This window comes from Odocoileus virginianus, chromosome 14, assembly GCF_023699985.2.
Source record: "Odocoileus virginianus isolate 20LAN1187 ecotype Illinois chromosome 14, Ovbor_1.2, whole genome shotgun sequence".
NCBI lineage: Eukaryota > Metazoa > Chordata > Mammalia > Artiodactyla > Cervidae > Odocoileus > Odocoileus virginianus.
Genome location: NC_069687.1, coordinates 27,919,172 through 27,940,658, shown reverse-complemented (window position 1 = coordinate 27,940,658; position 21,487 = coordinate 27,919,172). Strand labels below are relative to the sequence as shown.

Here is a 21,487-nt window from a genome sequence, read left to right as displayed (position 1 = left end):
CCTGGTGACTCAGAGGGTAAAGAATCTGCCTGCAATGCTGGAGACCTGGTTTCGATCCCTGGGTTGGGAAGATCCCCTGGAGGAGGGCATGGCAACCCACTCCACTATTCTTGCCTGGAGAATCCCCATGGACAGAGGAGCCTGGCAGGCTACAGTCCATGGTGGTGTTGCAAAGAGTTGGACATGATTGAGCAACTAAGCACGCACATGGATGCTGCCCTTCAAACTCAAAGGCCTTTTCTTAGTTTAGGCTGTGCCCTGGGTTCAGATCGCCTGAGGCCAACCAGGAAGGATGTGAAAATCTACCTTTGACTGAACATCTACATGTGCCAGAGGCCTATTCAGGACATCAAGTAAATCTTATCTCACCCACTAAACGACCCCATTGGGGAAAGCATCAGCCTCCGTGGCTGAGGTCACTCACCCAAGCGGCCAATAAGTGGTTCTAGAAGCCAGATCCGCCTCTCCCCGGCTCATGTTCTCTGCACTGTGCCCTGCTCATATTTACTAACAGTACAAAAAAGTCCAGTTGAATTTGATACCCTGAAAAAAATACATTTTCAGTGGAACATGGGCCCTTTTACTTTTCAGAAAAGGCTACTTGTTTTTGTTTTGGTGTGTGGGTTGTATTTTAATTAATTCCACATCTTGTTACCAATTTGGAACAATCTGTCCTCAGGGAACAGATCTGGTTTACTTATAGAAAGCTAGGGGAAGGAGGAATGGGGTGGGGAGGGAGGGATGGGGTCTAGGGGGAGGGACTGGGGTTACAAAGTATTCCTTGTAGGAAATAATGTAAAAAAAATCTTCCCAGTTCTCCCTTCACCAAAAAGATATAAATAGAACATTCCAGAAAACCTCATCTTCCCTGGAGTAGGTATGATAGAGTTGCAAACAAAAGCTTTCCTCCATGTGTTTACCAGCCATGCCTGCAAGATGTGGCATGTGATAGCACCCGTTACTGGTACTCCTTCCCACCTCAGAAAGTTCTCAAGAAGTTCACTCCACCATGACGCTGTCATGACTCAAAAGAATGAGGGGTTCCCAGAGCTACTTGGGGAGCCTGGAAGCAAACTGCAAACCTTGGGAGTGTCAGTCAGGGAGAGAGCAGAATGGGGTCTGCGGTCTGGGGATAAGTTTGGGACGCTCTCAGGTTAAGCTCTGAAAATGGTTCTGGGGGTGCAGACGGGTGTCAGACCCATGGCTGTGAATTCTCTGCTTTTCCTGCAGGGATGATCTTTCCAAACTGACCCTAAACTAATTTTTAAAATAAGCCAACCATGAGCTCATCTTCTACATTTTGCACCTGCTCTGCCCACACTTAACCCACACACAATTTTCAGAGTGTCCTCTTCCAAAAACATCCACAATGCTCTAAAGTTTCCAGAGTGACCTTGTCAGGGAGGAAATTGCTTGAATAACTGAGCAGCCGTAGGTGACAGGGTCAAAATATCACGTGTGTTAGTTTGCTAGAGCTGTCACAATAAAGTACCACAAACCAAGTAGCCAAAGCAACAGAAATTTGTCTTTTAGTTCTGGCACTAAAAGTCCAAGATGAAGGTGTTGGCAGAGCTACACTCCCTCTGAGTATGGGAGAAATATCTGTTCCAGGTCCCTCTCTTGTTGTTCAGTCGCTAAGTACTGTCCAACTCTTTGTGACCCCATAGACCCTATAGAACTTCTTAACTTCTGATAGTTCCTTGTCTTGTGGCAGCCTGACCCCAACCTTACATGGCATTCGCCTTGTGTGCATGTCTATGTCCTCAGATCTGCCTTTTATATAAGGATGCTAGTCATATTGGACCAGGAGCCGACCCTATTCCCATAGGGCCTCATCTTCACTAAATATATCCACAGCAACCCTACTTCCAAATAAAGCCACATTCTCAGGTACTGGCGAGGGAGGAGGGTAGGACTTCAATAGGTGAATTTGGAGGGGCATGACACATAATTCAACCCATAACATCATCTAAGGGGTTTTTGAATTCAACATCAAGCTCAAGAGAAGGGCAGAATGGCTTGCCCAAAAGTGTCGCTCTTGTTATAATTCCAAGTGAGATTCCAACTTATCATGTTGGTGGGGGGATAGGGAAGTTAGTGTGTTGACACCTGAAATCTGTTGCCTACAAGTAATGGTGAATATACAGTCACTGAGGGGGCTGTCTGCTGGGGGGAGAGAGGTACATTGGGGTTTCTGCAGAACCAAATTCCTACTCACCACTTTTTTAGGACAAAACCTATATAGGTATGTGGGAAAATTTAATGTTGAAGCAAAGAGTTACAAAGAGTGAAAAAGGATATCTTGAGAACATTCAAAACCCTTTCAGCCTCTTGACACTTCATCTCAAAGTGCTTCTAGTCCTAAAGCTCAGGCTAGATATGTTTGCCAAAGGAAGTTTATATGAAAATTGAGTTCCTTTCTTAAGACATGGTAGGGGAGAGCAGGGAGCGGCTTCTGTTTTCCTTGTCAATTTGGAGTAAGTGGAAGCCTTAGAGTTTGTTCTTGTCACTTTACTGCCCTTTTGTCTACGATTATGTCGAGGAGGTACGTTGTGAAGCTGTAACCATCCATGAAATTGAGCTCCAGATGGCATGAAGGGCCCGAGTATAGGTCTGGGCAGATTTGAGGTGGTACAGAACAGGGCTCAGGAGCACAGACGGTGGTGGCAGCTAGACTCAAGTTCACATTTGGTTCTGCCTCTTTCTCGGGTGCCCTTGTGTAAGCTACAAGCCCTCTCTGTGGTCAAGGTTCTCCTCTAAAGCTGTCCTTTATAGAGTTGTGCTCCTGTTCATGCTCAGTCACTTCAGACTCTTAGAAAGCCTATGAACCATAGTCCGCCAGGCTCCTCTGTCCATGGAATTCTCCAGTAAGAATATTGGAGTGGGTTGCCATTTCCTTCTCCAAGTGATCTTCCCAACCCAGGGATCGAACCCTGGTCTCCCACATTGCAGGCAGATTCTTGACCATCTGAGCCACCGGGGAAGCCCTTATATAAAGTTGTAGTAGGTATTAAATGACAGTGGTGGTAGAAGAGTCCCTAGAGCTGTAACTGCTTGATAAATGGCTTTTGTTATAATTATGCCAGAGAACTAAGGAGTCAATCTTGAAAAATCAACCCATTCTTTTTCTCCCCTGTCTTGTGAATGTCCTGGTTGTTCTGGGCACTGGGCGACCAGGACTCCAGGAGCCCTTGTCTCATTGCCTGATTCACTTTTATAATGTCTTGAAGACTAAGAAGAGGGTTTTGGCCTTCTCCTTTCTTCTATGCCTATACCTGAGGACCTCCTGGGTAGACTTTCTTTCACCTAGCCCTTCATCACCTGGCGTACACACAACAGCCCCTTAGAGAAGGGAATTTCAGAGCCGTGACTGTTGCCTAGTGAAAAAGTTATGTTTGGAGGATTTACTCCCTTAGCCATGGAAAATATTCAGAGCCCAGTACACTGGCTGTTCCCTCAGTTCCTGTATTCTTGATGTTCTGGCATTTGGAGACTTGATCCTGGAGAGACTGCCCCTCCTATCCATCAGGGGTGGCTAACTCCTAGAGCTGGCAAACAACTCTCTTGAGGAGTGTGCCTTTGATATCAATCATACTAACCAATTAGTCCAGAGCCAAATCCCACCTGTCTCTTTTATCCAACTCTCACATATCAAGCCTGGAGAAGAAATGGCCTAGAGAATTTTTGCCTAGAGAATCCCATGGACAGAAGAGCCAGGCGGGCTACAGTCCATGGGGTCACAAGAGTCGGATGCAACTTAGCAACTAAACCACCACCATCACCACCACATACCAAGTCTCTATTCCCCTGTCTAAATTAGTCGGGGTCAGGTATTGGACAATTGGAGACCACCCCTATAGCCCAGAGCTTGCCGAAATTACTAAAACTATCCTATCCTAAGGTTCCTCAGTGTACCTACCATGTCTCACCCAGTCTTTCCCTTGAAACCCTCATAAAGGCTTTGGGCCCTGTTTCCCCTCCCACCCTTAGTCTCCTGACCAATGCTGGTGCCTCCCCCTGTGGCTCTGCACATGGTGCGGTGCCTTCTGCCTCTAGGAATCTGGGGTGTAAACTCCTCCCTTTGTGACAGTTGTGCCTCTGTCTGCATGTCTTACCATACTGGACTAAAAAAAATCCCGGGTGCATCTTAGAACACCCACAGGCCTGTTTCCTATTTCATGAGTCTGAGCAAACTCTGGGAGACAGTGCAGGACAAGGAAGCCTGGCATGCTGCAGTCCATGGGGTCGTAAAGAGTCGGGACAGAACTGAGAGACTAAACAACAACAACAAAGAGTGTCATCGTATACCTGAGGCCTTCGGCCACACCAGATGGTTTATGCTAATGTGATCTATGGTGGGGGCCTTGGATCACGTGGTATTAGTTTGACCTCTGGAAGGACCGGATACTTAGTAACAAAGGTCAGCTACACAGGCAAGGGGGGTCTAGGTGACTAACTAACCCCCAATAAAAACACCAAGACTTGGGTGAGCTCCCCAGGACTCCCCAATACTCCATATACGTTGTCACACATTGTTGCTGGGAGAATTGAGTACTTCTGTATAACTCTACCAGGAGAGGATAACTGGAAGCTTGCTCCTGGTCTCTCCTGGATTCTGTGCACCTTTGTTGATTTTAATCTGATTCCTTTCACTGTAATAAAACTATAACCATGAGTATAACAGCTTTTCTGAGTTCTGTGAGTTCTCCTAGTGAATCATAGAAGCTGAAGGTGGTCTTGGGGACCATAATTCACTCAAGAAACAGCAAAACAGTTCAACCATAACTTACTGCCATGGTAAGTGGCCACATGGGTAGAAAACAGAAATATGCTCATTGAGATGAGATCCAAGGGCATCTTCCCAGGATGGGGAAACTGCAGGGTGGTGGTCTAAAGGCATTTCTAAGCATCTCAAGAGGCTTCTGAATTGTGATTTGGTGGCAAAAGTCACAGGGACAGGCAGGCCCAATCTATGGCCTTCCGATTGGAGGTGATATCTTGGGTCTAACTCAATGTAACATTTCTCATCCTCTTATCATGTACTATTTCTTTTCTTGCTTACCCCAAGTTTTGAGAAAAAAGGAAAAACTCTGAGCCTGAGTCTTCTAAGAGAGAATGAAGCAAAACAAACATAAATACCGCAAAATCTCCAGAGTGTATAGTTTCCCTCCATAGGATAAATGCTGTTGGCTTCTCACCACAGGAGGGCTCACAGCCCTCAGCATCAGGCATCAGTGAGCCACAAGGGTCCCACATCCGCGCCCACACTGCCACACTGCTCCCCGACTCACCTGGCCCCACTGACATCAACGCCAACCATCAGCTGCCCGTTCAAGGAGAGGATCTCGTCCCGCAGGCGCACCTTCCCACTCTTCCCGGCCGGGCTGTTCTTCCTCAGCTCCGTCACCCAGATGCAGCCCACATCCAGCACAGGGCCCTGGTGGGTTTTCCTCTTCTTGCCCCCTCTGCGCTTTTCCCCATAGTCCCCGAACACAGGGATGTTCCCAAAACTGAGGCCCACAGTCTCCGCGTCCCCCAGCTCCTTGGTGAGGTACACGGTGCAGATCTCCATCCCAGGGGGGCTGCGGTCGGGCTGCACAGAGCTCTCGTCCACAGCGAAGTTCAGCCTGATGTACTCCTGCAGTTTCTGGATGGCCGCCTGGCAGAGGCGCTGCTCCGGGCCATCCCCGCCCTCCCGCAGGCTGTTCTGCAGCCAGTGGTAGAGCAGGGGCAGGTGCAGCCCGGCATTGTCCTGGGTGATGGGCATGGTGCTCACTCCCAGGCGCCAGCATCATGAGAGGACCTGCTCCTGAGGGCCGGGCCCCGCCGGGCCCCACGTCCCTCGGGAACGCGGGCTGTCGTCTGCTTGGCCTGCGCTCATGGTCAGGCTGGCAGACAAGCCTGAGGAACTCCTCCTCCAGTCCAGGCTGTTTGCTTTGGCAAGAGGAGGATGGTTCACAATCAGAGCAACAGGGGAACAATCGCTGGGCCCGGAGCGTCAATGAGGAAAGGAAGGAAGTGTCACGCCAGTGCCTGCTTGGTTCATTTCACAGTCGGGCTTGTGCGGAGGACCTGGAAATGAGGTGCTCCTCCAGCAGCGACAGGGTGACCTCCCCTGGACTCGTTCACACCTGGGAGGGGAAAAACAAAAAACCCCTGTTACAGCAGTGAGCCTTCTGACATAGAACACATGGCAGGAGAGCATTACAGAAGAAGGGTGCTTGCTTTCTGAGTCAGGAACCTAGTGCCCCTCCCCATCCCATTGCTGTGTTCCCTCCACCCCGTGTGAACATGCACACATACACTGATACAGAAATACACGCACACACTGTCATACAGAGATGCACAGATGCACACGGATACACAGATGCATGGTTGTGCACGTGCACACACACACTCATGTAGAGATGCACACACACAGACATACTCATACAGAGGCGCACACACACAAATACACAGAGGCACACAGATAGATGTACACACAGATGCACACATAGATGTATACACACACTGTCACACAGAGATGCACAGGCACGTAGAGATACACGAATGCACACAGAGGTACACACAGAAACAGACTCACACAGATGTACGCACAGTTGCACACACACAGAAATACATAGATACGCAGATGCATGGATGCACACACACACACACACACACACACACACACACCCTTCCCCCAGACAAGAACACTCTGAAATGCTGACCTTCCCCAGGACATTTCCCTGATCAGTAAGAAAATGAGATAACTTTTGCCAGGACAAGTCCCATCAAACTCACATCCACCCCAGAGGCTGTGTGACAAGACTCCCCGGAAGACTGCAGAGGGGTGCTGGACATATTGAAGAGCTCACATTCCCAGGAAGTTCAGATCTATGTCCATTTGCCTTGATGGGCCCAAGTGCACGCACAGGAGGTCTCTCCATTCCAGAGCTCTGCTCGACAGTACGACCAAGAGGAAGAGCCGGGAGGGAGACGCGGCTGTCCCCCAAACCACTCTGAGTCCTAAGCTTAGCTGGGGTCCTGGCTTCATCATGTACATTCAGACAGAATCATGTCTCTTTACAGCCTCCAGCTTTTAGTCTCCTCTCTTCTTTTTCTTTGGCAAACTGTTGAAAGCAACCTATGTCAGGCTAACCCCAAAGCTGTCTCCTGCAGAGAGATGTTTCTCCAGGTTTCCAGATGAGCAGCCCTGACCACTCCTTGACTTGTCCTGGGCATGTGGCTCACTCAGTGACAGACTGCCCAGGCTGCACGTGGCTACTGCAGGCTCCTGTGCGAGGCTGGCAGTCATATCCCCTTTCCCCTCACCTCCCCCTGCCCAAACATGCAGAGTGCCCAGCACATAATCCATTCCTCCCAGTGGAAGGTTAATTGAACTCCCTGGCCAATTCTCCTTCTCCTCCAAAGAGATTTTCACCTCCATCCTCTGTAAACACAGAAAAATGACCCCTTTCAGTCTCTTCTTAGAACTTCACTCTCAGCTAGAGAAAGTCAATATAAACCGTGCCATCTAAGATGGAAAACATTCTCAAGCCTTCCCAGGAAGTGATTTAACAAGGAATAATAACAAATGGGAGAGGTGTCAGAAGCCATGTCAAGAATAAATGACCTTATTCCTCAGGAACCGTAAAGAAACTTTTAGTAGAGTAGGCTGTGAGTTTCCAGAGAACTGGAGTGCCAGCTATTAACTGGTTCCTTATAAACCAAAAGCCTAGTAAATATCATCTACATAACCATGTGCCTATTAAAAAGAAAGGCAAGATCAAAGAAAAGATAATCATATATGGACAAAAATCAATTTCTTTGGCCCAAATAAGTAACACCTCTCACTGAATAGTAACTCCACACAGACATATTAAAGTCTTATGAATAAATCAAAACATTTTCCATCAGGTTGAACAACTCTTAGGAGTCTCTGTTTCCTCATCTGTAAAGTGAGAAAGTTGAGTTAAATGATCTTTAAGGCTTTTCATACGCCACAGAGAGGTTCTCAAGTACAGTGACAATGTCTGGTTCATCAATACACTCCCCACCCCAGCACAGTGTCTGTCACCTTGTAGACTCTCAATAATTTAAAATATTTTTTAAAGGATTCTTTAAAATTAAAATTTTGATGGTGATTCAAGGTGTTAGTCACAGTTTAGATGGTTCCATACATGTGAAAACAAGAGTTAAACATATTGGGTTAGATGTTCATTTGGAAAATAAGTGATTGAAGAGATGCAACAGAGAATTTTTCCCCTTGATGTCAGACTGTATTTATGCAACATGCATTTAGGGCTTCCCTTGTGGCTCAGATGGTAAAGAATCTATCTTCTCAGGAAGATTGCCTCGAGAAGAGAATGGCTATCCTCTCCAGTATTCTTGCCTGGGAAATCCCATTGACAGAGGAGCCTGGTGGGCTACAGTCTATGTGGTTGCAAAGCGTTGGATGTGACTGAGCAACTAATGCGTCCACTTCTTTTCCAACATGTATCTAACATATGAACATATACTGAGAACCAGACCTTGAACTTGGCACTGGAAATATATTGTCAAAAGGTAAATTCCCTTTCCTGTAGGCATTCATAGTCTAGTGGGAGATGTGTAAATAAATGAAAATTTGCCATGAAATTAAAAGACGCTTGCTCCTTGGAAGAAAAGCAAAACCTGTACAGCATATTCGGAGAAGGCAATGGCACCCCACTCCAGTACTCTTGCCTGGAAAATCCCATGGATGGAGGAGCCTGGTAGGCTGCAGTCCATGGGGTCGCTAAGAGTCAGACACAACTGAGCGACTTCACTTTCACTTTTCACTTTCGTGCATTGGAGAAGGAAATGGCAACCCACTCCAGTGTTCTTGCCTGGAGAATCCCAGGGACAGCGGAGTCTGGTGGGCTGCCGTCTATGGGATCGCACAGAGTCGGACACGACTCAAGCCACTTAGCAGCAGCAGCATACAGCCTATTAGAAAGCAGAGACATCACTTTGCTGACAAAGGTCTGTACAGTCAAAGCTATGGTTTTTCCAGTAGTCATGTATGGATGTGAGAGTTGAACCACAGAAAAGGCTGAGTGTTGAAGAACTGATGCTTTCGAACTGTGTTGCTGGAGAAGACTCTTGAGAGTCTCTTGGACTGCAAGGAGACCAAACCAGTCCATCCTAAAGGAAATCAACCCTGAATATTCATTAGAAGGACTGATGCTGAAGCTGAAATTCCAATACTTTGGCCACCTGATGTGAAGAGCTAACTCATTTGAAAGGACCTTGATGCTGGGAAAGATTGAAGGCAGGAAGAGAAGGGGTGACAGAGGATGAGATGGTTGGATTACATCACCAATTCCAATGGACACGAGTTTGAGCAAACTATGGGGGATAGTAAAGGACAGGGAAACCTAAAGTGCTGCAGTCCATGGGGTCGCCAAAAGTTGGACACAACTTAGCAACTGAACAACAACATTGATCTTTAATACATTACATTTGAAAATTTTAACTTAGAGGAAAAAACCTTTTTTTTTTTTTTGCTCTTTCTAACTCAAAAGTTGTTAATTAGTACATTGGCAGTAAATACAGTTGATTGGCTCGGATTGGATCATTTTTCCATCAGGAGTCCATCCATCAGTTATGGCCAAGGAGGTGCGGTCACAAGGTATCAACACGGCTGCTGGGAGTCCACCCTCTGGACAGTGGAGTTTTCAGAAAAGGAAAAATGATTTCAAATGTACAGACACCATCAAGAGACTTAATCTTATTGAGGTTATTCACGGACTACATAACCTTTCAACTCTTTACCTAAAACTTGGAATTTACCAGTAATCTTTCCAGCTCCCTATTTGATCAACTCCTTTTGTGGCTTTTTCTACAGATAAAGGGCACAGAGGCATTCCCATCCACTGCAACGATCTAAGATGACTTGGGGCATATGCAAAGACACACGCTTTTACAACGCTACTGGGAGAAATGTGGTATGTTCACAATATTCCATGAAACAATCCAGTACTAAATAGCTCAGCGAACAGAATGCTGACACAGAGAAGACACAGAAGTCTGCCAATCATTACAAATATCAGCATCCCTCCATGACTGATATGTGTTAAGGTCTAAAAGTTCATCCTGAAGATCGACCCATTTTAAGAGGGAGTAGAATTTGTGGACTTGGAGAGCCCCTGCCACAGTGCAGTTCGCTTTTATCTACCATGCTTAATTCTCCAATTAGTTTCCCATCTCAAGCAAACAGCTGTGATAATTTAAATTAATTTTGAGTAGCTTGAAGCTGACAGCCTTAACATTCCAAATAAATGCTTCTGTCCCTGAGTTAATTTATTGATATGGTGTTAGAATCGACCACCGTTCCTGGATCCCCTTTGAGCTGAGCCATGTATTCTCAGCAGGGTGACATCATTCACAAAATTTAGAGATTATAATGGTTAATGCCTCCTTCTGCTATGATCCTCAATCCCACCTGACACTTGTTCTGTAGCATTTAATTGTGTGTGTTAGAACTGAAATTAAATTAAAATTTTCCAGTGCGAGAGGAGGAGGCTAATAATGAAAAAAAAGAAAGAAAGAAAGAAAGAAAGAAAAACAACCCTGAACTGAATGAAACCAATCATCTGCCCAAAGTCACAGGCTCAGAGTCACATGAGACCCAAGGCTAAATCCTGAACCTAGGCGGGAATGTGAAGAGGTCTCCTGGCTTATTCAGATCTTGCCTCAAAATCTGATTCACACTGGGCTGTCCTGTACCAACACTCTCTTCCAACTGTCCTGGCTTCTAAACGTTCTCCTATTCTGACCTCTGCTAAGTTCAAATTCCTCCACCTCCATCTAGCCTTCCTTCCTACCAGACTAGGTTCCTCTTTTGACTTTTAGAAAATGCTCACATTTTAAAAGGAAACCAATGTGAATTAAATATTGACTACTGACTTATTCAACAGAGGTTCAGTGAGTGCCCATCATGTGCTGAGCCCAGAACAAAACAGACGACACTCCCACGGAGCCTCAAGCAGCTTGTGTTCTGAGGAAGGCGCATTGGTAAACAAGGAATAAAGTACGGTCACATGGTGATTAGCACGGTGAAGAGAATTGCAGTAGTGTCAGAGGGCCTGGAGGAACAGGTATGGGAGGGGATTAGGAAACGACCCTGGGGAAAAGACTTGAATGAAGTGAGAAATGGAGGCGAGAGAGTATCTGTGGGAAGGCTGTCTTTGCTGAGGGAACCCCAAGTGCAAAGACCCTGAGGTCAGAGCCGGGAGAGTAAGGATGGTTGGCTACAAGGAGGTGGGGGAAAGTGTCCTTGGTGCTGGCTGCTTCCTCCCTGTCTTGTCCATTCTCCCACAACCACCTTACCAAACAAGGGCATCCGTTTTACCACAGTCTACTGACCAATGTTTTCTAAGCATAACCATGTATCAGACACTGTTCTAAATGAGCCCTTTCCACTGATTCTGTTATTTAATTTTCCCAACATTACTGCAGGGAGGTATTGTTAGTTTGCAGTTTTTAAAGGCTCAGAAAAAAGAACAGAAACAGAGAGGCTAATGAAATGCCTGAGCTCTCACAATGAGTAACAGAGCCAGGACTAGAACCCAGCCTCGTGGGCCAGGGCCTTGCTCCTCTCTACATCAGCACCTCCTTGCCTGCTCCTGACAACCTCAGCCTTTTGCACTGCACCAGACTTACCCAGGCACCCAGCCTGGGGATCTCTGCCCTGCCACCATTTGGACCTCCTAAGATCAACAAGCAGGTAAAGTCAGAAGCTGTGGCTGTCTACCTGCTGACCCTTCTCTCTTTCTTTCTGTATGTTCCTGGGTGTGGTGATGTACCCATCTACCCAGCCTCTCTTGGAGGAGATACAAAGAGCTCTCCAACAGTGATCTGGCCAGTGAGATGAAAGTGGAAATTCCTGGGTGGGGTTCACAGTGGCATTCCTTAAGAGCAGACGTGGAAGGAAAAATAACCTCCTGTGCTGTTTAATCAGGGCTTCCCTGGTGGCTAAGTGGTAAAGAATCCGCCTGCCAATGCAGGAGACGTGGGTTTGATCCCTGGGTTAGAAAGATCCCCTGGAGAAGGAAATGGTAACCCACCCCAGTATTTTTCCTGGGAAATCCCACAGACCGAGAAGCCTGGCAAACTATAGTCCATGGGCTCACAAAGAGTTGGATTTGACTTAGATACTTAACAACAACAACATGTTGTTTAATCACACTATTATTTGGATTTTTCAAAATCCAACAAATTAGCTGAATTAAACTCCAAACAAATGCACAGTGTGGTACCTAAAAGTGGGGAAACTAAAAGTAACAGAAGCTGGACTTCCCTGGTGGTCCAGTGGTTAAGACTCTGGGTTTCCACTGCAAGAGATTCAATCCTTGGTCAGTGAACTAAGATCCTACATGCTGGGCGGTGTGGCCAAAAGATAGACAGATGGATAAATAAGTAAAATTAAAGTAACAGAACCTAAAATGTGAAACTTGATAAGCAAGGGAGGGAGGGAGGCAGATGCCTAGGACTTAGATCCTGTGGGCTAAAAAGGTGCCCCTTGCTCTTCTATGAAGTATTTGGTCCATATGGCAGCTGCTATGCAGTGGAAAGTCACACATTTGTTGACTAAAGCTGTGGTGTTAAAGAAGTTGGTAGGAAAAATTTAAAATATTGGTGGTGCTTTTTCAGTTCTAGCAAAGTCCTGAGTTCTTCAACTCAGCTGGCAAGTGAGATGGGAAGAAATACTGCTCTGTTTAGGAAGGCACGCTAGACATTCAGCCTGCAATCTGCTGCATGCGAGGCCTGCACTTGGACCCTGGCAGGGGGCAGACAGTCTGCTTGATTAGAAAGGGGTGGGTGGTACCCCATCAGACAGAGGTCGTAAGGCTGCTGCCAAGGGTGTGATCACCCACTGGAGGTCACTGTTTCAGCAACGACCAGCAGCATACATTATGTAGCAGACATTAAGCAAAAGTGCAGGGACATGGGCAGAACTCATAAACTAGAAACTAAAGGAAACAAGTCATCAGGAATTGGCCTGAAAATTCTACCAAGTTTGGAGGGAACTCTACTGCCAAAAGACACCAATCTGATTTGCAGCCATTTTCCTCCATAAGAAGTAGACTTGATGTGTGCAGTCCTGGAGAAGGTGTCCTCCCCATGCCTATCCCAGAAGTGGTCTTGGAAGACAATGAATGATGAATAACTCCTAGAGAGAGGCAAGGGTCATAGAGGGCAAGGAACAGGAGTTCTTGCCACTGGAACAAGGCACTGTCACTGCTAAGAACAGTGACTGCTCTGTTTTCCATACCTCCTTTTATATAGCAGATTTTTTGTTGTAGCTATTTTATATCTCCCCAGTACTACAGGTTAGATGTGTCACAGCTCGGTTGCAAGGAGTTGTATCCAGAACTGATGGAGAGGACCCTACACACAGCCCCCCCGCTCCCCCCCGCCTCCCAGAAACCCAGGGCTCTAATCTTGCCAACTATATGAGGCTTCAGAGCCTTCTCTCTTGATAACAGAGAGTCTATCCCACATACAGAAAGAAGGGTATGTCTGAGGAGTCAAAGGAGAGGAGTGAGGCTAGTTCCCTACACAATATTCTTTCTCTTCTCTTCCCCTCTAACAGAAATCCATCTGTGTTTTTAAGACAAGTGCCCAACCAAAAAACTATATTTCTTAGTGCTCCTTCAGAGAGGCGTAGCCATAACTATATAGTCTTGGCCCATGAAATTGTTGAGCGGGTCTATCAGAGAGGTTTATTTTTTTATGAGAGTTCTTTTCCCTTTTTCACGCTTAAAATGCACATGTGATGACTGGAGCTTTAGCAACCATCCTGTGACCAACTATAACGCTTCCTTGAGCAGCTGTACCAATCCTAGATTGAAAGAAAAATGGGCTGCTATCTTATTTAAGCCTTGTTAATTAGACATTCCATTACAGGTAAACAAAACCCCTAATTAATGCATTGTTTTAATTCACTCAACTCTTAGATTCAAGGACCAGATATAATCCTGAGTCTTTAAACATCAGCCCTGCTACTCCGTCACTTTGGCACAGCAGCTGTTATTAAGTTCCTACCTTGATTTGGGGCACCTGTCACCACCATCAACAACAACAACAGGGTGTGTTTCTGTCTGTTAAAGACCTAAAAGCACATATGATTACCAATGTGCAGCTCCAGGTGTTACACACAAGCCTACAGCTGATTGAGAAACATTATAAATACAATGATTGTGACACCTTTAGGTCGGCTTATGTTTTGGAAGACCAGGATACTGGCTAATGTTTAACTATCTACATGACTGACTTCAGTTCAGTTCAGTTGCTCAGTTGTGTCTGATTCTTTATGACCCCACAGACTGCAGCAGGCCAGGCCTCCCTGTCCATCACCAACTCCCAGAGTTTACTCAAACTCATGTCCATTGAGTCTGTGATGCCATCCAACCATCTCATCCTCTGTTGTCCCCTTCTCCTCCCGCCTTCAATCTTTCCCAGCATCAGGGCTTTTCAAATGAGTCAGCTCTTCGCATCAGGTAGCCAAAGTATTGGAGTTTCAGCTTCAGCATCAGTCCTTCCAGTGAACACCCAGGACTGATCTTTAGGATGGACTGGTTGGATCTCCTTGCAGTCCAAGGGACTCTCAAGAGTCTTCTCCAACACCACAGTTCAAAAGTATCAATTCTTCGGTGCTCAGCTTTCTTTATACTCCAACTCTCACATCCATACATAACTACTGGAAAAACCATAGCTTTGACTAGACGGACCTTTGTTAGCAAAGTAATGTCTCTGATTTTTAATATGCTATCTAGGTTGGTCATAACTTTCCTGCCAAGGAGTAAGCATCTTTGAATTTCATGGCTGCAATCACCATCTGCAGTGATTTTGGAGCCCCCCAAAATAAAGTCTGCCATTGTTTCCACTGTTTTCCCATCTATTTGCCATGAAGTGATGGGATTGGATGCCATGATCTTAGTTTTCTGAATGTTGAGTTTTAAGCCAACTTTTTCACTCTCCTCTTTCACTTTCATCAAGAGGCTCTTTAGTTCTTCTTCACTTTCTGCCATGAGGGTGGTGTCATCTGCATATTTGAGGTTATTGATATTTCTCCTGGCAATCTTAGTTCCAGCTTGTTCTTCATCCAGCCCAGCGTTTTTCATGATGTACTATGCATATAAGTTAAATAAGCAGGGTGACAATATACAACCTTGATGTACTACTTTTCCTATTTGGAACCAGTCTGTTGTTCCATGTCCAGTTCTAACTGTTGCTTCCTGACCTGCATACAGATTTCTCAAGAGGCAGGTGAGGTGGTCTGGTATTCCCATCTCTTTCAGAATTTTCCACAGTTTGTTGTGATCCACACAGTCCAAGGCTTTGGCATAGTCAATAAAGCAGAATTAGATGTTTTTCTGAAACTCTCTTGTTTTGATGATCCAGCAGATGTTGGCAATTTGATCTCTGGTTCTTCTGCCTTTTCTAAAACCAGCTTGAACATCTGGAAGTTCATAGTTCATGTGTTGTTGAAGTCTGGCTTGGAGAATTTTGAGCATTACTTTACTAGTGTGTGAGATGAGTGCAATTGTGTGGTAGTCTGAGCATTCTTTGGCATTGCCTTTCTTTGGGATTGGAATGAAAACTGACCTTTTCCAGTCCTGTGGCCACTGCTGAGTTTTCCAAATTTGCTGGCATATTGAGTGCAGTACTTTCACAGCATCATATTTTAGGATTTGAAATAGCTCAACTGGAATTCCATCACATCCACTAGCTTTGTTTGTAGTGATGCTTCCTAAGGCCCACTTGACTTCACATTCCAGGATGTCTGGCTCTAGGTGAGTGATCACACCATTGTGATTATCTGGGTCATGAAGATCTTTTGTGTACAGTTCTTCTGTGTATTCTTGCCACCTCTTCTTAATATCTTCTGCTTCTGTTAGGTCCATACCATTTGTCTTTTATTGAGCCCATCTTTGCATGAAATGTTCCCTTGGTATCTCTAATTTTCTTGAAGAAAACTGAATGGCTGTGTATGAGACAGAACAAGAATCTGAGCCAGTCTTTGTTTTCATGCAACAAGGGTTGCTTGTACCAGGCACTGTGCTAGGCCAGGGAAGAAATGATGACCAGCCCCACGGTAGCTATGATCTGCTGGAGAAAGAGATCGCTGAATACAGTGTGTGAAGGGCCATGAAGTGGCACATTTGGGGACACATAATGGATTCTGTGCAAAGTGAAGCTTTCCAAGGTCTATGCTACAGTTTTAGGGGATGAGAGAGATGTTCTTGTTGCAGGTGAGAGCCAATTCTGACTCCATGAGAGATCTGTTTCTTTGATTTTCATGTTCATTTTTCATTGCTTTTGTCATTATAATCACACATAATGACCTGCCCCAGGGAACCCTGTCCCTCTGCCTAAAGAAGTTTAAAGAAGTTAACACAGCCCTTTCTGAGGTTGGCCATTCCAGGAGATATTTGCAAGAAAATGTCTTTAATCGCTCTCTCTGCCCTATAAAAGAACCTGGCATCCAGACCCCTGACAAGATGGCTATTTTGAGACATCAGTCTGCCATCCTCTCTGTCATTGTATTCCATGCCTCAACACCTTGCGAAAGTTGCTCAGTCGTCTCTGACTCTTTGTGACCACAAGGACTATACAGTCCATGGAATTCTTCAGGCCAGAATACTTGAGAGGGTAGCCATTTCCTTCTCCAGGGGAATGGTCCCAATCCAGGGATCAAATCCAGGTCTCCCACATTGCAGGTGGATTCTTTACCAGCTGAGCTGCCAGCAAAGCCCAAGAATACTGGAGTAAGTAGCCTATTCCTTCTCCAGGAGATCTTCCCAACCCAGTAATCAAACCAGGGTCTCAGGCAAAAAGTGAAAGTCACTCAGTCATGTCCAACTCTTTGAGACCCTATGGATATACAGTCCATGGAATTCTCCAGGCCAGAATACTGGAGTGGGTAGCCATTCCCTTCTCCAAGGGATCTTCCCAAACCAGGGATCAAACCCAGGTCTCTCACATTGCAGGCAGATTCTTTACCAGTTGAGCCACCAGGAAAGCCCAAGCTTAACAACTTGTCTCTTAGTTAACTGGCCTGTTGTGTGGTGAGCAGACCAAGCTTGAACTGGGTAACATTCTCAAATGATTATAGAATCATATAGAAGGGCTCTCATGTCCAGCCCTCAATTAGACATGAGAGGAATGCACATCAAGACAGGACCACAATCCTTCAGTTTCTGGGTCTGATGACCCCAAAGGGGTAGGATAAAAGAAAAAAAAAAATGAATGAAATGAAAAAGAATGACCTGGCAGCTAGTTTGAGAATCTAGTACTTGAAGATATCGTATGTCCTAATTCATGGACTATTTGTCCAAGCTTTTAAAAAATTCATGAAACATCATGAATCTTGTCTCTCAAGATGAGTGTAGAAAATGACAGAACAAAATGAATATTATAAATTATTTCTGCTTTCCAAAATGTATCTCTAAATACATTTTAGATACTTCTAAAATGTATCTCTTGTGGCTTCGAATACTGACACAAGTTTGTACATTTGGAGTTTAAGATTGTTTACTCAGAATGTCAGGATTTGGGCAGTTCTGGATTAGTTATATATTTGGAATGTAGGCATCTAAATTCTGAAAGAGCACAATGATGGGGAAAGAGGGCATTTATTCGGTAAGGTACATATTTTTGAAATTGAATGCCAAAATCTTGGCTCTCTGTGCACCACTGCCAAACAGAAATACAGAAACAGAATTATGGAGAAGGAAAGAGTGGCTTTATTTCTTTGCCAGGCAAAAGGGGAACACAGTAGGTGAGAACCTCAAGACCTGTGCCCACCACCCCCCCTAGTAAATAGGGAGGTTATATAGTCAGGCTTCCCTGGTGGCAGAATAGTAAAGAATCAGCCTGCCAGTGCAGGAGACGCAGTAGACACAGGTTTGATTCCTGGGTCAGGAAGGTCCTCTGGAGCATGAAATGGCACCCCACACCCCACTCCAGTATTCTTGCCTGGAAAATTCCATGGGCAAAGGAGCCTGCCAGGCTGCAGTACATGTGGCTGCAAAGAGTCAGACAGGACTGAACCACTGAGCACATATAGTCAGAGAGGGGAATGTGATAAGGATCAAGGCAGTAAAAGTCCTGCATTCTTTTTTCTGCCAAGTTTCAAAAGGGTAGGGTTGCTGACAAGATCACGGTGTCTTCAGGGTCTCAATGGGCTTCCCTAGTGGTTCAGTGGTAAAGAATCTGCTTGCCAGGTAGGAGATGTGGGTTTGATTGTTGGGTTGAGATCTCCTGGAGAAGGACATAGCAACCCTCTCCAGTATTCTTGCCTGGGAAATCCCATGGACAGAGGAGTCTGGATGGCTACATTTCAGGGGGTGGAAAAAGAGCTGAACATGACTTAATGACTAAATAACAACAAAAACAGGACCTCAGGGGATCTGGTCTCCTAGTCTTGATAAGCCTCTCTGGTCCCTTTAGTCTTGCCTCAGGTGGTTTCATGGCTGCTCCTCTCTTGATTAGTAACTCTTCTGCTCTTTAGAACTCAGAGAAGGTCATGGAGGTTGGAGTCTTACTACAAGAAATGGCAGACAAAATGACCTTCATGCCTGGGAGTCCTATAGGGCCATGCTTGGCATCAAAATGGCAATTCAATACTTTGAAACAGTTGCTATCTATTAAATGTAATGAACGAACTGAGACTTTTGTGTTGGCAGCAAGACTATCCTGTGGTTACTGTGATTGTGCATTTTAATATGACCGTCCTGTCCTCTTTGCATGGATTGGGCAGCCATGATGCCACCAATATGCAGATGACAGGCCTTTAGATCATGTCACTGTCACCTACAAATTGGAACTCACCAAGGGCATTGCCAAAGACTGAAAAACAAAAGCATTTGCCATCTGCCTCTAGGAAATTGAAACCCCTGCTGCTATAGCTGCTGACTTTCAACAACCTGGAGCAAGTTCAGGGTGGAGTGAGGCACTCTGTGCTCCAGGGAATCTGGTAGGACAGGGCTTTAAATAATTGGATGTTTTTAGAACAGATGTTATGATCTCAATCCTTGCATCTCCTCATATCTAGTTCAGTTCAGTTCAGTCGCTCAGTTGTGTCCAACTCTTTGCGACCCAATGGACTGCAGCATACCAGGCCTCCCTGTCCATCACCAACTCCCAGAATTTACTCAAACTCATGTCCATTGAGTCAGTGATGCCATCCAACCATCTCATCCTCTGTTGTCCTCTTCTCCTCCTGCCTTCAATCTTTCCCAGCATCAAGGTCTTTTCAAATGAGTCAGCTCTTCGCATCAGGTGGCCAAAGTATTTGAGTTTCAGCTTCAACATCAGTCCTTCCAATGAATATTCAGGACTGATTTCCTTTAGGATGGACTGGTTGGATCTCCTTGCAGTCCAAGGGACTCTCAAGAGTCTTCTCCAACATCACAGTTCAAAAGCATCAATTCTTCTGCGCTCAGCTTTCTTTATAGTCCAACTCTCACATCCATACATGACTACTGAAAAAACCATAACCTTGACTAGATGGACCTTTGTTGGCAAAGTAATGCCTGTGATGTTTAATATGCTCTCTAGGTTAGTCATAACTTTTCTTCCAAGGAGTAAGCGTCTTTTAATTTCATGGCTGCAATCACCATCTGCAGTGATTTTGGAGCCTCCCAAAATAAAGTCTGCCACTGTTTTTACTGTTCCCCCATCTATTTGCCATGAAGTGATGGGACTGCATGCCATGATCTTTGTTTTTTGAATGTTGAGCTTTAAGACAACTTTTTCACTCTCCTCTTTCACTTTCATCAAGAGGCTCTTTAGTTCTTCTTCACTTTCTGCCATAATGGTGGTGTCTTCTGCATATCTGAGATTATCAATATTTCTCCTGGCAATCTTGATTCCAGCTTGCGCTTCATCCAGTCCAGCTTTCTCATGATGTACTCTGCATATATCTAGAGAAGCACCAAATCCCTTCATGGTAACATCAGATCCTCATGACTAACAACAAACCTTTTGTAAAATGAGTGCATCATGGTATTGAACTCCCCCTTCACCAAAACCGTATATATTGACTTTCCCCCACTGCAGCTGGGGAACAGTCTCTCAGAGCTATCTGAGGTGCTGCCTCTGGGCTGCAGGCCTTATTTTGCCCCAAATAAAAGTTAAGTCACAATTCTCAAGTTGTACATCTTTTTTAGTTGACACCATGAACATATAGCATGCATATAGTAAGTTCCTCAAGCTCACTGGATTTATTCTTTTTTTTTTTTTTACTTTATTTTTATTTTATTTTATTTTATTTTTTATTAGTTGGAGGCTAATTACTTTACAATATTGTAGTGCGTTTTGTCATACATTGACATGAATCAGCCATGGATTTACATGTGTTCCCCAACCTGATCCCCCCTCCCACCTCCCTCTCCACCCAATCCCTCTGGGTCTTCCCAGTGCACCAGCCCCAAGCACTTGTCTCAAGGATCCAACCTGGGCTGGTGATCTGTTTCACCCTAGATAATATACATGTTTCGATGCTGTTCTCTTGAAACATCCCACCCTCGCCTTCTCCCACAGAGTCCAAAAGTCTGTTCTGTACATCTGTGTCTCTTTTTCTGTTTTGCATATAGGGTGATCGTTACCATCTTTCTAGATTCCATATATATGTGTTAGTATACTGTAATGGTCTTTATCTTTCTGGCTTACTTCACTCTGTATAATGGGCTCCAGTTTCATCCATCTCATTAGAACTGATTCAAATGAATTCTTTTTAATGGATTTATTCTTTTTTAATGAGCACTTTACATTTATTTCTTTCAGAGCAACTGTACTTTTTTAGATGCTTCTAGTGTTTAGACTTTTGGGTAAATAATCTTACTATATTTAAATTTTTAGCAAACAATTGCATAGAATCTGACCTCATTGTTAATTAAAAACAACTCAAGTATTTTCTAACAACCAGTGATACACTCTCCCATTGTTGTTGTTCAATTGCCCAGTTGTGTCCGACTCTTTGCAACCCTGTGGACTGCAGCACTCCAGGCCTCCTGTCCTTCACCATCTCCTGAAGTTTGCCCAAGGTCATGTCCACTGCATCGGTGATGCCATTCAGCCATCTCATCCTCTGATGCCCTCTTCTCCTTCGGCCCTCAGTTTTTCCCATTGGCTAACTGTAGGTCCCCAGGCAAGTCTTTTAGCATCTTTGGGGCTCAGTTTCCTTATCTGTTAAATGAGGCAGTTCTATTAAGTTTCCTTCCAGTTCCAGCACCTTGTTGGACATTGGAGCTGAGTTAGCAAGTCGGATGGAGTTGCTAGCTTCATTAAGAAGCATGTATACAACACATGGAAGTTTTAAACTGCAGAAAAGATAGGCCAAATTGCTTTATCAGATTTTGAGTGTTTGCCAAGAGAAAGGGGGGGGTGCTGGGTGGTTTACATTCATGTGCTTGTAACCACAGTTCTTACGGAAGATAAGAAGAAATATAGCCTACTGAATAAAAGCTCCTTG

General features: G+C 45.0%; 1 protein-coding gene across 5 annotated transcripts in view; it reads right to left on the bottom strand.

Annotated features, from left to right (window-relative positions):
* The window catches only part of PDZD2 (PDZ domain containing 2), a 395,186-nt gene that overhangs the window by 247,718 nt on the left and 125,981 nt on the right, over positions 1 to 21,487 (bottom strand). For all 5 annotated transcript variants that reach the window (XM_070476533.1, XM_070476532.1, XM_070476535.1 and 2 more), the window contains one exon: positions 5,292 to 6,131. In XM_070476533.1, the coding sequence (XP_070332634.1) occupies positions 5,292 to 5,767 (476 nt within the window). In that variant the 5' untranslated portion in view covers positions 5,768 to 6,131. The remainder of the gene's footprint in view (positions 1 to 5,291; positions 6,132 to 21,487) is intronic.